The following is a 17,291-nucleotide window of genomic DNA, read 5'->3' on the forward strand; positions in this document are numbered from 1 at the left end:
ATTGTACTTAAGTACAAAAATACTTTTACTTCTACTCCACTAAATATCAGAGGCAAATACTGTATTTTTACTCCACTACACTTATTTGAAAACGTTTAGTTACTACAGTACAGCCCCATATACATTTTGGCCATTTGAAAATAGCCAATCTACAAGCTCACAATGTGTCGCATTGCAACGCATTGTGAGCTTGTAGATCTGCTATTTTCAAAAGATTTGTATACATTTGAAAAGTTGTGAAATGGGACATTCTGGATAATGAGTACTTACACTTTCGGTACTTTAAGTATATTTTGATGCCAATACGTTTGCACTTTTACTCAAGTACATTTTTAATTCCAGACTTTCACTTGAAATGGAATATTTCTACATGCAGTATTGATACTTTTACTTGAGTACAACATTTGAGTACTTTTTCCACCACTGTGTATAACACACCCACAGACATACCCTGAACTGTATTTACATAATTCCTCTGAGAGTGACGCACCCCGTTCAGAAAAGAAAGTAACTGGCAGAGCCTTTACTGTGAAATGAAACTCTACAGAGATACAATAAACATCTGTGGAGCAAAGAGCAGGAGAGAGAGAGAGATCTAAACAGCTGTTCCTATCTGACCCTCTCAGCAGCACTAAGGTAATAAAGATGTTATATCCTAATTTAGTTTAGTTTAATCATGTTAATGATGTGTTAAGAAGTAACATATTTTATGAAGATGATTGTGTTAATCCATTAAAACCGAGAAAGCATCTGTGTCATTTTAGATTTTAGCTATATATATATATATATATATATATAGCAACATACGTTTTTCAGAAAACTTTTAGGATTTAGAACAGTGTGTGGTTTAGAACAGTGGTTCTCAAAATAGCAATATACAAGCTTACAGCGAGCTTGTACATCTGTGATTTTTGAAATATTTTAGAAAAATCTTGTGTTTGAACATTTTTGAATAATTATATATTCTTTCACTTAAGTCTTCTCTTTATGGGTCTCCTGGCAAAACATTTTCAGATGGGGGTCCGCGCTGCCAAATACATATCATTTTGGGGGTCCTTGGCACGAAAAAGTTTGAGAATTACTGGTTTAGAAGGAATTTGTAGAATCGGCCTCAAGTCTTTGGGTTAAATATGCTAAATTCTTAAAATAAATGTGTTTACAATAACTATAGCTATAATATTTATTAAGCATTCCTTATCAGAACAGACATATTAAAAGCTTAGCCACAACTTGCTTGATAATTAATCCATGGACAAAAAGAAGAGTACGACGAGAAGATAGAAACAAAGCCGAAAACAATGGAGAAAGGGGAGGAACAGGGAGGGTGTCAAACGTTCTAAATTTAAAAAATAGCAGATATACAAGCTCACAACATGTCGCAATGAGATGCGTAAAGAGAGATTTGTCATATAGAAATACAGGGTTTAAGTGGTTAAGAAAATGTCGCCCACATCCTCAGTTTATTAACTGTTGTTCAGTTTAAACTAGAACAATGAACTGATATGTCCATAATATAGATTTCCATCACCCATCCATCCACCCAACCACCATCCATCCATCCATCCATCTTCTACCACTTATCAGGAATCAGGTCGTGGAGGTAGCAGTTCCAAGCAGCCATTAGGCTACCATTAAAATGCAGAATGTTTTATAGGCCTAGGCCCTAGGGCTATAAAATTAAGATAGGCATACAGTAGCCTACTAGGCTGGCATGGTCAGGCAAATCTTTTTTTGTTGCACTGGCTGATTCGTCTGGTGTCCAGCTAATAGCCTACAACAATAATACACAGGATGATGTTGGACAGGCAGGTGCTCTGTACTTTTAAAACATCTTGTTATTGGGTTCAACCCAATGGGTTGACAGGCTACATACTGTAGAATGCAACTGAATACTCAAAAAGACTACAATTGTGTTTAGGAGAACAGATGTCATAACACATCAATGTGTGAGAGTGAGTGAGTGAGTGAGTGAGTGAGTGAGTGAGTGAGTGAGTGAGTGAGTGAGTGAGTGAGTGAGTGAGTGAGTGAGAGAGAGAGAGAGAGAGAGAGAGAGAGAGAGAGAGAGAGAGAGAGAGAGAGCGCGCAGTGTGGGCATAAATTAATTCACCGGCCTATTTACTTGAAATCAACTGTTGATCTGATCCTAAATCAAATCAAGGCATGTTGCATTGAAGTGTCAGGTATGGACAAAAGCGTAATCAATTCCAAATGTCCTATTATAAAGAGCCCTTCATTAATTATTGACTCCCTACGATGGTGTAAGTGCATACCTTACGGGATGGGCTGTATTATGTAATAAAGGTCATGTAACTGGTTATACCTGACAGAACTATTATACTTAATCTGTGCTCTGATGATCCAGTGAAGGCTTTCTCAGTCTCTTCCAGAGGATTATTTCACATCCTCTGTGTAATAACGGCATCCAAATATCAACCGTAATGTTCAAAATTGAGCCTTGAGTATGCTTATTAAACAGGTATTGAACTCTTATCCAAGTCCATTCTCTAAATTATATCAGTAAGTAATAAAGTATTGCATGCATGCAGTGTGGTCAAACATATCTTCCGGGGACCCCTAGACATTTCACTATTATTTAATTGACAAGAAATGATCCAATGAGAGAATGTATAAAAATGACTACTGTGTTCATTCAGGTTTTACGATATTCACTGTAGATCTGCCAATCTACAGTATATAGGCAGTTATGAAATAACTTCCCAAAAGTTTGGGAACCACGAGACAAAAAATATTGTATATTAATATAACAATAATAATAGCTCAGATTTATATAGGACTTTTCTAAGTATCCAAAGTCGCTTTACATAAAGAATCAAATCAAATCAAATCAAACTTTATTTGTATAGCACATTTACATCGTCCAAAGTCGGACCAAAGTGCTTCACATTACAGAGCATAATAACATAGGCTGGGATTATTTCAATACATAAAAGAGCAAAAAGTAAAATACAATAAGCAGCGCATGGGATCATAGGCTACACGGGTAGACTTACCGGTACATTAAATTGAATTAAAAGCAATAGAGTAGAAATGAGTCTTTAATAGGGATTTGAAAGTCGTCAGAGACCGAGCAGAGCGAACATGGAAAGGCAGGGCGTTCCAGAGGTTGGGACCGGCCACGGCAAACGCACAATCTCCTCTGGTCCTGAAATGTGTGTCGGGCACAATCAGGAGAGATTGATTGGCCGATCTCAGGGCTCTTGTTGGGACATGTGGATCGATCAATTCAGCTAAATATGGAGGGGACAGGTCATTTTGGGCTTTAAAAACAAACACTAAAATCTTAAAATCAATTCTAAAGCGGACAGGGAGCCAGTGGAGGGAAGCGAGGACTGGGGTGATATGGTCCCGCCTATTAGTGTTGGTGAGGAGGCGAGCGGCGGCGTTCTGAACAAGCTGAAGGCGCCTGATAGCTGACTGATCAATGCCTGCGTAGAGAGCATTACAGTAATCTAGTCTAGTAGAAATTAACGCGTGGATGACTTTCTCGAGGTCGGAACGGGGCAGATAGGCCTTTGCCCTGGCTAGAAGCCTAAGCTGATAGAAACTAGCCTTGACCACAGAGCTAATATGCTTAACGAATTTAAGGTTGTTGTCAAAGGTGACACCAAGGCAAAGAAAAGGAAGGAACCAACTTAGTAAGAAAAAAAAAACCCTAAAACAATAAAGACAAGTGCATTCTAGAGGGAGGGGGCAGTAACAGAGGAAGCCATGTCCCCCCAGGTCACTGTAATTGACCTGGGGGCCCTCCAAGAGGTTGGCTTCACTGGACCTGACGGAACGGGAGGGGACATAATGTTGGAGAAGATCGGAGAGGTGGGGGGGGGCAGATCATTGAGTGCCTTGTAGGTGGTAAGCAGGATTTTGTAGTTGATTCTTTGTTTGATGGGGAGCCAGTGTAGGTCATGGAGGACGGGTGTAATAATGGTCTCTGGACCAGGTACTGGTGAGCAGACGGGCATGAACGTATTTTGTTTGTTGAGGACTTTGGAGGTGGTGCCGTTGAGGATACTGTTTCAGTAATCAAGCCGGGATGAAATGAGAGCGTGAATGAGTGTTTCGGCAGCTGGAAATGTCAGAGAGGGCCAGATGCAGGCGATATTCCTAAGGTAAAAAGGCAGTTTTGGTGAAATGGTCTATGTTGGGGCGGAATGAGAGGGTGGAATCGAATATGACACAGAGGTTACGGACGTGGGTGGAGGTTGTCACCGTGGAGCCGCCGATGTTGAGCGTGAAGTTCTGGGTAGAGCGGTAGCCTTGGATCAAGACGGTCATGACAGTCTTGTATCAAGGCTAGGTGGAGCGGATGAGGGGGTCCAGCCAATGATCAACATTTCCAATTTATTGCAGTTGAGTTTGAGAAAGTTCTTTTGCATCCATATAACCTAACCTCATTGTGCCTTATTTCACCAGACATGGCCTCTTCTTCTCCCAGATCGTCCTCTGTGCCCGTATCTCTGGAGCAGCACCTGACATGCTCCATCTGCCTGCAGGTGTTTGAGAACCCTGTCACCTCAGCCTGTGGCCACACCTTCTGTAAGGCCTGCCTGTCCTGCAACGCCACGTACAACGACCGGTGTCCGCTGTGCAAGAAGCTCCCCAACGCACCGCTAGGCGTAAACATCATCCTGAAGAACCTCACAGAGGACCTGAAACAATCCGCCTGTGCAGCTGACGAGGTTATTATGGAAAATATTAATATCCAGTCAGGGTGAAGTGTTGACAATTTATTGAAGAATATTCAAGCAGAGAACCCGCATCAGACCTCCTGGCCTGGGCTGACAGCCCCTTGGGGAAGAAGCCTTCTGAGGTCATATTGGACACCTCTTATACCCAGAGATGTTATCATAAATGGTCATATAAAGATATTTGCTATTCAAGTGACAGTACAATCAACACTGTCTCACTCCCCAAAAGGCATATTGTGACTTAGTGACCAAACGTCAACATATGTGCCTTAAAAAGGGGGCAAATAAGGCATCTGTTGACTTTTCGGGACTTCCGCGTTTAGCAACGCGGAGCTCCAGTTATCAGCGTTTTTGAAGATCCGTCAATAAAAAAGGTTAAAACATCTTAGGCGTGCCGTCTCAAGCGGATTTGAGCCACGGGAGGCACTGCCGAGCGAGCCAAAGCGAGCGAGTCGCCATGCCGACCATTGTTGAGTCCGCTTTGAGCCGACTCAGCAACGTCCAAGTTATGTCGCAATAGGCACAGAATAATATATTCCCCCGAAAGTCATATTCTCATAATCAAAATTGTCCCAAAAAGTCAAAATATGACTCTTTTTTTTAGACAGCATTGGTACAATATATAGTAATGCTGACTGGTTAAGTTAAGAACGGCCATGTACGTCCAATCGTCCATAATATAATAAGATTCTGCTGACAGAGTGTAGGAGTCCAACCCATGGGGGGAGTCAGCTGTTGGATTGACAGTTGCAGTCAAAGAGCTATGGTTCAAATACAATTAAATGGAACAGAAATTATTTTTGATTTGATTTGTCTTACTATTATAAGGTGCCATGCGACGTGTGTGTCGGCACGAAGAAGCTCAAGGCCCAGAAGTCGTGTCTTGTGTGCCTGGCGTCATTCTGCAAGGTGCACCTGGACGGCGTCCACTCTGCGGCCAGGCTGAAGGGCCACAAGCTCGTGGAGCCCATGGACAACTTGGACGAGAGGGCATGCCAGACTCACGGGCGCCCCCTGGAGGTGTACAACAGGAAGGAGAAGTGCTGCGTCTGTGTGCTTTGCATGGACGAAGGTGATGATGTCGTCTCCCTAGAGATGGAATGGGAGCGGAGGAAGGTAATGTAATGGATGGGGTGTTATACAGATACTGTATAAGTACAGTACAATGTATTAGAGCCTGACCGATGCCAGATATTTTGGGTCCGATGCCGATCCCGATTTTGGAGAGTCTTAGAACACCGTTAAATCTTTTAACCGATATTTTGTAATAACATCACACAGACCAAATTCAAACATAATGAACTTTGGTTTGTGGTATGTGTATGAACATGGTGATACTTCATTTAGTGTCAATATTGATTTGCTGTACAGTATGTACAATGTAACATACAACTTCATATGATGATGATACTGACATGTATGTTTGTGGGCCACAGGCTGAGCTTGACGACACTAAGACGGAGCTGCAGCAAAGGATCCACAAGAGAGAGGAGAAGGTGAAGGAGATCAGTAAATCTCTGTCTGACCTCAAAGTAAGCTTCACTTTTTAAGGCTAGTTTATACTTAGCTTATATTTAGTTACATTTCCATGTCACACCCCAGAAATTATGCATTTTCAACTGAAAACAAATCACGCAAAACAAGATTCGCTTAGACACTTAGAAAATAATTAATTGCTTTGAAGTTCAACCTGATTTGATCAAATAGTGAAACCCTGAAAATATGGTGAATGGACTGTATTTATTTAGCACTTTTCTACTCTTCTGACTGCTCAAAAGGACTTGCAATGTATACGTCTCATGTTAAACCACACACACACACACACACACACACACTCTTTCACAGCGGATGCATGCAGCCATACAAGGCGCAAACCTGCCCATCTGCAATAGGTTATATCGATATTAATCAAATCGGGAACCTTCTTATTTCCAGATGACCCCTTTACAACCTGAGCCACTGTCAAAGCACCAAAGAACGCGATTCTGCAAAGGAACGAGCAAATGAAACACATCAACACATCATGAAAAACTGAGAATTTAAAAAATAGAAATAAAATATTGTTTTCCCACTTCTAGGACCAGCTGGACGGTGAGTGGTGGTCGATCGAGGCCGTGTTCACAGCTGTGATGAAATCTGTAGAGGACGCCCAGCATAGAGCTTTACGTCCTCTGGAAGTAAAGAGACAGGCTGCAGAGAAAGAGGCAAAAGAACTCACAGACGACTTGCAAAAAGAGGTCAGCGAGCTCAAGAAGGCCATCGCTGACTTGAATGACCTGTCTGCCTTAGAAGATCACATCCACTTCCTTCAGGTGAGAGTTTGGCCTACGATTCAGCTGCCTGTAAGTAAGCACTCATTGAAATCATCTCAAATAATATCATCTAAAAAATAGATAGCATGTTATGTAGACAGATGCCAGGTTCATTTGTTCGTACAGTTTCAATGTACAGATTCTTTTTTTGGGGGATATTATACTTTTTAGAATTTAGGTTCTTGGTTTACCTATGATCCCAGATTACAATTTCTATGCATTTGACTCGTGTTCACCTTGCTTATTGTAAATCGCTCTGGATTAAGTTGCTAAACGCGGAAGTCCTGCTAAATGCCTACATTGTAAATTGTAAAAAGGACAAAAGGTTTTTAGGTATAATATAGTCCATCCATCCTTCCACCACTTTGGCACCAAACAGCATCGTCTCAAAGACTATTTGGAATGGTATGGAGTCCTCTGTGCACCTTCATGAATGGAGGATGTCACTATACTGATTTAGATGATTCCGTGGCCTTTCCTCTAGTGCCACCATCAGGCCACATTTTCCACTTGCATACAAGATATTGCAAAATCAAACAGGTGGATTGCTATAAAACTCATTGAGCACATGAATGCTTTCTGGAGGCCTCTATTCATTTTGGTGAACCAATGGCCTTTCCTCTCACACTATCCTTATGGCAAAATGTCCAGTTGCACACACCATATCTCAAATCCGAATGGCCAAATAAACTTAATGTGGTCAGTAAGGATGATGGCTTTTAGCCACTTTGTCTTGTTAAACCTATACTCTATTTAAAACCACCACTCACTATGTTACTATTATACTATATCCTGTATGCTATGCCAGTGTATCACATTATGATAAGCTATAGCACTAAGTAAAGGAATCTGTCTGTCTGTCTGTCTGTCTGTCTGTCTGTCTGTCTGTCTGCCACTATTTATCTTTCTGTATCTCTGTCCGTCAGACGTACCGGCCTCCAGGTCAGGAGGTCGACCGAGACTGGACAAAAGTAGCTGTTGACACCACAACGTCCTTCGGGACCATGCGAACAATCATGGCTTCCATGATGGAGAGAATTGAGCTGGAACTGGAGAAACTGACCTACATCGGTAACATTAACTTAAACTTAACGTTCAATTAGTAAAGTCAGTGAGGGAGTATGAGTAAAGATCAGGATGGAAGCCAATAACCGATAGTATGAATGATTGCAATTGTTTTACTTCACAGAAATCCAGAGGGTTCCACAGTTTGCAGGTGTGTTGTATTCATGTATTTTATTAATTTACTACATAAACCCTATAATTCTGCTTACTTTGTTGACCGGAATCCCCCAGGGTTCTATACTGGGCCCCCTCCTTTTTTCCCTCTACAACAAATCTCTTCACCAAAGATAGGGGGAAAATAGACGATCTGTAAGCTCATAAAGAGTAGCGTTGCGCTGCGATGTGAGCTTGCAGATCGGCTATTTTCACAGAAACTTTGCCCCCAGAATAGGGATGCTAGGGTTCATGTGGTTAAAATACCTTAAAACAAAATACAAACATATTTAGCATTCAACAATGTATTGTATCGAGTGCCAAAATCAGTATCCATATTTGGCTTGCAGTGGAGGTGAAGCTGGACCCGAACACGGCACACGCACGTCTTATTCTGTCCGACAAAAATACGCAAGTGAAAGACGGAGGTGAAAGCGAGGAAGTCGTGGAGGCTCCAGAGGGATTCGATGTGTTCGCCAGTGTCCTGGGTATGGACAACGTAAACCCAGACAAGTCATACTGGGAGGTGGACGTCGGCGACAAGACAGGATGGGACCTGGGAATCGCCCGCGGTGACGCAAACCGCAAGGGGCAACTCCTTCTGAATCCAGAAAATGGTTACTGGGTAACCGTCCATTATGACGACGAGCATTACGCGGCCATGACGCTGCCGCCGACTCGCCTGGCCCTGAAAGAGAAGCCCCAGAAGGTGGGGGTGTTTGTGGACCGTGACGAGGGCCTCGTGTCTTTCTATGACGTGACGGCCGGCTCACACATCTACTCTTTCACAGGGTGTTCGTTCGGTGGTGAGCTGTACCCTTATCTCAGTCCACACCTGAGACAAGATGACAACAACGCTGAACCTCTGGCCATTTCTCCTGTGAAACTTTAGATGAAGAATCTTCTTTGTAATTTACTGTAAGGGCCCCGGCCGTGCGCCTGTTAGTTCTCTCCTTGTGTTTACCATGTTTTCTCTCTCCCCCTGAGTCTCCTGTATTAGGGTCCGTGCACAACTGTAGTCCCTGGTTTCCAGAAGGTGGCATACCGGTTATCTGTTCTAGGTCACTTTCCCGTAGCTTTGTTTGATTGGCTTGGCACAGATTTGAAGCGCCTACCCATGCATGATGTACAAGTACAGTACACCCCCTGGACATGACGCTAGTACTGTATGTCACAGGGACTTGCCCCCTCTGCCTTCTGTCATCCAGTACAGCCCGGTTCAGACTTTGAGCTTATTTTCCCCAAGAACCTAGTCTGGTCCTCGATTCTTCCTCATCTTTCCTCTTCTGTCTAAACTGCGCCCCAGATGGCTTATATATTTTTATTGCAATGAACTGCACCTCACTCATAACAATGAAATAAGTGTTAATTTGTTATTTGATTTACTTGGATATCAATCAAACAGTCAACAAAATTATATCAATGAATGAATGAATTAATTATTTAATTGATTTTCTTTTCATTTCTTTTCATGCCATTGTCAATTCACATGAAACAATAAATGTGGACCATTTCACCAGATTTGCGCGGTTCCATTTTGTGGTGAAACGAAACAAATTTTAAAAAGGTGTCTAGCTAACCATTAAGGCACCCCAAATCACTGGCTTTCCGAATCTGATTTCCATGAATTACATTTGAATCGCAACTTAGCCTTGTTCAGACTGCATAAAACCAGTCCAACCCTGGAATCAGATTTAGCCTGGATTATGGCTGCCAGTCTTAACAAGGCCTAATACATTTTATTAATATTTCGTTTTTACAAAAATATATATGTAGGGGAGAACGGGGTAAGATGAACCTCTGGGTAAGTTGAACCACCCCCTGTATCTTTAAAACTATACACATGAGTTGTCATGTGACCTTAAAATCAGGACACACCCATCATTTCCACCTGGCTGTGTAGTTGAGAGATACATGGGCAAAGTGATGAGCATATTTCTACACAAAAAAGTGTTTTTTGCTGGTCAAAGTTAATTTTTTACTTTTCTGGTATAATGTTTTTTATTTTAAAGCAAATGTACCCAGGTTGAAACTTATATATCATGCATGTTGGTGATATTCCAATGTATAAAACCATGTGAATCATTTAGCTAAAGAAAAGCCTGAAGCATTAATTTAGCCAGGTTAGGTCAAAATGGTGGCCATGGGGCAAGATGAACCAAATGCCTTGGGGTAAATTGACCTAATGTTAATCACTATTCATATTTTTTTATTATGTCTTTGCTTCTCAAATGATGCTGTATGACCTTTCATTTGGATGAATACACTCATTCAAGAGTAAGTTTTCAATATTGTATTAACACTTGCAAATATTAAAAGGTTCTGAATAACAAACATTATTTAATTGGTTTTATATTGTTTAAATACCATTAAGACAATAAATAAGACCATTTGCAAAAGGGAAATGTGTTATTAAATTATTGTTGATACGTGAATACATTATTTGTTCAAGTTCAAAACTTCAAAATGCAAAATATCATATGGGTAAATTTACCCCTTGACTAGGATCAACTTACCCCTTACCTGGGGCAAGTTGAACCACATTACTACTTCTTTTTTAGAACCCATATTTTTACAACCATTTGTCATAGATGCACACTCATGATTTCAATTGATAGAAAACATCTTGAAGTTTTAGTAGATGTTTAGATTTTACTTCCGTCTCATTTTTCCTTGCCTAGAGGTCAACATAAGTAAAAAGTGGTTCATCTTACCCCGTTCTCCCATAAGATATTTCATCAGTCAGATGTAAAACACACACACACACACACACACACACACACACACACACACACACACACACACACACACACACACACACACACACACACCAGTGGTGTGTTCTAGATTTTTTTGGAGGGTATACCATAACAATTCCCCCCCAGTTCCTCCCACACGCACGGCACTCACGCGCAAAATTAATTAATGTAAAAAAAAAATGCGCGTGCCTGCCCCGCACATGCGCGTTTCTGCCCCGCACAAACTCGGCCAGGCCCAGTTTCACAGTAACACTGAGTACACTTACAATATGCTTTGATGTTCTACTGTTTCTAATGTTAATCACCCTGTAACTCAACCACTTCGGAGCTGCTTCTGGCCTTGGATGCATTTTTTTATATAGACCCCTTAACAGACGACGTCACACTGATAAGAACCAGTATGCGTGCAACCAGTATGCTCTCAATGAAACCCATTCTGTCAGGTCTCGCTAGGACGCGCGTCACTAGCCAACACACAAGAGGGGGTTGGGGTGTGCTGAAACCAGCGCACCCCGAAACAACAGGTTGGGAATTGATTGCGTGAAACAATCACCTGTGCGTCCAGTCTCAATGTTAGTAAACAAATAATTGGTCTATATATTACCATAGAAGTGCAAGGATTGTTATACATAAATACATGTTAGGCTTATCAGATATAATAGCAGTGTTAACAGCGAGCCTTCCTGTATCTATTACAGAATAGTATTAAGTTGGCATTGAAGACACAAACTGTATTGAAGATTCAAGATTTTGCTGTGCTATGACGCGCAACTTGAATACTAATGAAGTACTCAATTCAGTGACCTACGTTCAATGAAGTGAATTTCCAATGTGTGAATTCCTTCACCAGTAGCCATTAATTATCATCCCAAGAACAATAGCCACGCATGATAAGCCTTCACCTCAGAGTTAGACTAGTCAGACGGTCAGACGTCATTCTTGCTGTTTGTATTGCTGCACCCCCAACCCAGCCACTCCTGGGTTTCGAACTGTTTTTGAATGTATACGGTGGCGACGGAAAAAATCTGCAGGCCATACTGCACACACACACACGCACACACGCACACACAGTGCTTGTCACATACTTGTGCGGTGAGAACGAAAATGTAGGACAGCCAGGCGGAATAGTGTTCAAAACCCATGATTGGGTATTTTAATACCGAACATAGACATCACAGACAAACTGACATGATGCAACACAAACAATGACCCGACAAGGACTAACTGGGGAGCAAGACTAATATACACATTAGGGCTGATAATTACACATGAGATACGGCTGGGAAAGACATGAACATAGACCCAAGAAAACTAGAACCTGCACATAACAGAAATACAAGACCTAGACAAGACAGGCAAAGTCTGTAACTTTGACAGTGCTACTGTAGTAGAACCATAGAGGTTCCTAAACTAAGCCAAAGAACCAATAGAGAACCTCTAAAGAACCTTTTAAAGCAGGAGTTTTCAACCGGTGGGTCAGTGGTCCGCGGAGGTATTGCAGGTGGTATTTTGTGTAGACTTGTTTTAATTTTGTTTTAACTTTTAATAAATTATAGGAGTTCTTACTGTATGGTGTGTGTGATATGAAATGTGAGCTTACCATAATCACAGTAATCCTTAATCATATTTCATCATATTCAAGGGCTTTTGCACAGAAATGAGACAGACTCCAGTCAAAAAATTAGAGCACTGCAGAGGGCAGGTGTGTGTGTCTTTGTCCAGCTGACGTTGTTTCCTGACAATGACTTTTGGTGAAATAGCCTGCATATATCGGTATCGGTTGATATCGGTATCGGAAATTAGGAGTTGGACAATATCGGAATATCGGAAAAAAAGTAAATATCGAACATCCCTACTCTTTACTGATAATAAAATGCTGTTTTTGTCCAGCTCATGAATGTAGCCTGTGATTAGTGAGTAACAAGTAAGAAAAAAAACCTAATCTTAACCCATGGAATGGTGCATGAACCCTATAGAAAAAATAAGACTGGCACAGTTTGCACACTGTAACTTGCAAAAAGCTCCCAGTGGTGCATGAACCCCCACCACTATTGTGTGGGGTAGGTTTATCATGGACCCACCACGCACAATAGTGGTGGTCCCCAGGTTGCTCTTAGGTCCCTGGGTCAAAATCAGTTGAAAACCCCAGTTTTAATGAACCATACAGGGGCCGAACAGGTTCTTTGTATGACAGTGGTGTTATACTAACCTCAGATTGGGTTTAAAAACGTTGTTGTGGAAAGAATGTTATACAGTTTCTTGAGGAGCACTTTAGTGTTGCTTCTCTGTCTGTGTGTGTGTGTGGGAAAAGGGCCAAACTGACAGGAATAGGTCAGGTGACTCTCCTAATTAGGGAAAATACAATTTCCCCCAGTTATTTTTTTGTTTTAATAACACGTCAATTGAGTCTTTTGCACACTTGAATAAAATCTCAGTGACAGGCGCATTGGTGGAGTAGCCGCACACACACAGATACAAGAATAGAATACCTGCACGCCATATTCAATTACTCGATAAAGAAGAAACTGTTGATTCAAATATGCAACGTTTGGGTTCTCCAGGCATCTGAAGAAGGTCTTTGATCAAAACGTTGCATTGTTGAATCAACAGCTTCTTCTTTATTGAGCAATTTAAGACGATGGGTGAGCTGTCTATTCTCTTTAATTTAAATTCTTTAAATTAATTGAAAGCCGCTGAACGTGTTATGGCTGTCTTCGTCTCCCCAAATGCTCATTTCCTCGTCAAGACCCACATGTACAGTGTCTCCTTTCTCCAGTAGCAGGGCCACCGAATTGCAACCGTTGTCACCAAAGTCACCCCCAAAGACGTGGCCAGGGCTGGAGACGATGGGCCCTATATGGGCAGCAGTGGTGGCGATACGGTCACCGTTCTTCCACAGTGACAGGCCAGTGTGGGCAGACTTCCTACTTCGACTGTGATAAAAGAAAGCAAAGAAGTACACTCCTCTTTCAGGTGCTGTGAAAATACCTGTTGAATGAAACACATTGTTAGCCTTTTATTTCTGACTTATTTTGTTTTCGGTCTTGATCAACTGCTGTTTGGTGACCGTTGATGAGTGACGCACCTCACAAAAATAATATAGGCCTACATGTCTCCTCTTTCTTGTAGTGCATTACTGTCATTTTGAGTGGCTGATTTTGGTCATCTTTCAGGTCATATTTTTTCCAATCTGGGAACCTATTCGGTTAAAAAAAAAAAAATTCGCCCCTGGGGACAGCGCCTCCTTTTTTGTGTGAAAAAAAAAGAACTCTATGGAGTGTTTGTTCAGTAACAGGGGTCTTTCCCAGCTCTTTAGCAAACAGAAGGTCAGGATATCAATTTCATCCAATCAGGAGAGAGACCCCCACCTCCATTTTGTGTTCCAGATATATAAATAAGTTTACAACGCCTCGGAGCGTGAGGCGCTGTGAGCTTGTAGATCTCCTATTTTTAGCGGTGCCAACCGCTCTACGTTTGACTCTGTCTGCGTGTCCGTCCGTTTGTTTGAGCACGGGCCGTTTGTTTGAGCACGGGCCGTTTGTTTGAGCACGGGATGAGCACGGCAAAGAAGCAAACAGCTATAACTTCAGTTTGCAGCATGCCACCAAGTCCAAATTTGGTATGTGGACTTAGACCACCAATAGGGACGAGCATGAATTGATGACGTTATCAAAGAGGGGTCCAGGGACCCCCAGCGCCCGTATGAGCACGGGATGAGCACGGGATTTTAAACAGCTATAACTCCAGTTTGCAGCATGCCACCAAGTCCACATTTGGTATGTGGACTTAGACCACCCCCTCTGTCTTCCCATTGGCTGGCCTTCAAACAGCCATAACTCAAGTTCGCAGCATGCTATGGAGTACAAATGTTGTACATGGACTAAAGCCAGCAATAGGGACTAACTGTCATTACTTAAGCCCCGCCCCCTCTGTCTGCCCATTGGCTGGGCTTTAAACAGCCATCATTCCAGTTTGCAGCATGCTACCAAGTACAAATTTGGTAAGTGGACTCAGACCACCAATAGGGACGAACTGAAATGAGTTAAGGCCCGCCCCAAAGGCACCGCTTCCTTCACACAGGGTGTGATTTTGACTAATGTTGCCCTCAGAATAGGGATGTTAGGGTTCAAGTGGTTAATGTAAAAAAAAAAAATCCTACATTATCACACAAAGATTTAGCGACCCCCCTGTAGTAACTCTGAGGACCCCCTAGGGGTCCCGGACCCCCTGTTGTCAGGTATTGTGAAATGGTTTTGTCCCAGTGACAAATGTGGGGTCACTGTGACTCTTAAAAGCAAACTGTTCTGTTTTTGCAGAGCAAGATAAGCAAAAGTCATTCAAATAAGCCCAATATTTGCAGACACAAATAAAAGCTTCAATTTAGGGCATTGTGCCACAGCTCCCAGAATTAACCCATTTAGACCTGAGGCAGAATCTAAAAACACCTTCTAAATCATTTTTTCTGAAAAACTTATTATAACTTATAAACTTAAACGTATTATTATCATGTTGATGTTGCTATATGTCGTTGTTGTCCCGTGGAAACATCGTATGTCCAAAACCGTTCCTTTTTTATTATTATTAAAAAAAAACGACCCAACGTCTACCAAAGTGGTCTTGCCCTTTAAGGGCAACACTAAAATGACCGTTTACCTTTCTCTTTATTGTAGACATTGGCAACATTGGTGAAAACCTTTTTATAGATGAGAATGGTGTCAGATGAGTGGGGCCCGACATCTCCAGTTGCACTTGTAGGGTTACTTGCACTAAAGACAGCTGTTGAATGAGAGAAAAAACATTCACCTCAATATTTTACTTCAAATATGTTTTTTTTGCAATCAACACTATCATGGTACATTTATTTACCATACAAATGGACAGAAACCTTGTACGTCCAGAACTGTTCTGTTCCGGAAGTGGGAAAAAAATAACCTGCGTTCCAATATGGATCCATTGTATTTATTATTTTGTCACAAGCTCTTGTTAATACCTTTCAGTGGTTAAATATTTATAAACCCCACAGACGCTTTCAACTTGATGTCCCTATTTTGGGTAAGTTCTTGTAAGCAAAAAATCTTCCAAAATGTTCTTTACCCCCCTCCAAAATAGAGAAAAAAGCAGATCTACTGGCAACGTGTCGCAATGTGATGCATTGTTGCCACTTTTTCTACTTTGCGTTCCTTTATGAAAAAAATAAAATAATAATCTGCCCGATGAAATAGAAAATCTATGGATGAAATGTTTACTTCAAACCAGTTTTTATATACATCATTTGCACATATTAAAAACAAATTTAAACGCTATGGATTTTTTTATTCTAATTAATGTTTCCACTATTTTGTATACAACTTTGTACGGTACATATTCTTTGGTGGCACATGTGTGTATACCTGTAGATAAGATATTCTGAATTTTACTGAGCTTAGCTTAGCCTACAGTATAGGTTATAATAACATCTTTGCTCAAGCAACTGTACCTCTATTCTCATTTGCCTCCGTTGGGGAATCCGAAGATTCCAGTGTCTTCCTCATGGTGAACAGATGTTCCAGCATCTCATCAGCACTCTGTATCCATGCTGTAACATCCTCTGTCTTGGTATTTGTGTCGGGGTCCCCTGGGGGTTGTGCATCAACCCCTGGGCCCACTCCGACCAGCGCCAGTCCACAAGACAGCAACACAATTTGATACATGGAAATATTCATCTTCTAGACCGGAATTGAAGACTATTGAGTGGCATTGGTGTGGACTGGCCTTAAAACTGTTTTGTTGCAAGGAGTTGCGACTAGTTGCATTGGTGTGGTCTGGCCTGATCTGGCCTGCACAAGCTCTCTTGCTCTCTTCTATATTGAGTTGGTGGATATTTAGTCAACAGTGCAGCTTGTTGTTGACTCCTCCTGATTTCCCCTCTCCGGGGATCAATAACTCTTTCTCTTATCTCTTCTGTAATGTTGCCATTCTGATCCATGGGCGTTTTTTGTCCTGCTATATTAGAAGGCTTGAGGCAACTTTTTGGTCAATAGACCTTCTTCAGGCATCTAATGATGAGATGCCGGAGCAGAACCTGTCGGAAGATACAGACAGACAGGGGAATGAATACACAACCCCACGCACGCACGCACACACACACACACACACACACACACACACACACACACACACACACACACACACACACACACACACACACACACACACACACACACACACACACACACACACACACACACACACACACACACACACACACACACACACACACACACACACACACACACACACAGGGCCTGACAGGCCAG

General features: G+C 41.8%; 1 protein-coding gene across 1 annotated transcript; it reads left to right on the plus strand.

Annotated features, from left to right (window-relative positions):
- Positions 1-530: 530 nt before the first annotated feature.
- On the plus strand, positions 531-10,449 carry LOC311035022 (E3 ubiquitin-protein ligase TRIM21-like). The gene is made up of 8 exons (XM_084043082.1): positions 531-636; positions 4,432-4,697; positions 5,535-5,822; positions 6,143-6,238; positions 6,785-7,018; positions 7,945-8,089; positions 8,208-8,234; positions 8,587-10,449. Exons 2-8 carry the CDS (start codon positions 4,434-4,436, stop codon positions 9,126-9,128), a joined length of 1,596 nt encoding a protein of 531 aa, XP_083899208.1. The 5' UTR covers positions 531-636; positions 4,432-4,433; the 3' UTR covers positions 9,129-10,449.
- Positions 10,450-17,291: the final 6,842 nt, after the last annotated feature.

The sequence above is a fragment of the Gymnoscopelus microlampas genome (genome assembly GCF_963454915.1).
Source record: "Gymnoscopelus microlampas genome assembly, chromosome: 19".
NCBI classification, from domain to species: domain Eukaryota; kingdom Metazoa; phylum Chordata; class Actinopteri; order Myctophiformes; family Myctophidae; genus Gymnoscopelus; species Gymnoscopelus microlampas.

Excerpts from the sequence above, each read along its gene's own strand:
- LOC311035022 (XM_084043082.1), top strand. The coding sequence starts at position 4,434 with ATGGCCTCTTCTTCTCCCAGATCGTCCTCTGTGCCCGTATCTCTGGAG. Across the intron at positions 4,698-5,534 it reads CCGCCTGTGCAGCTGACGAG|GTGCCATGCGACGTGTGTGT; the intron begins GTTATTATGGAA and ends TACTATTATAAG. Across the intron at positions 7,019-7,944 it reads ATCACATCCACTTCCTTCAG|ACGTACCGGCCTCCAGGTCA; the intron begins GTGAGAGTTTGG and ends TCTGTCCGTCAG.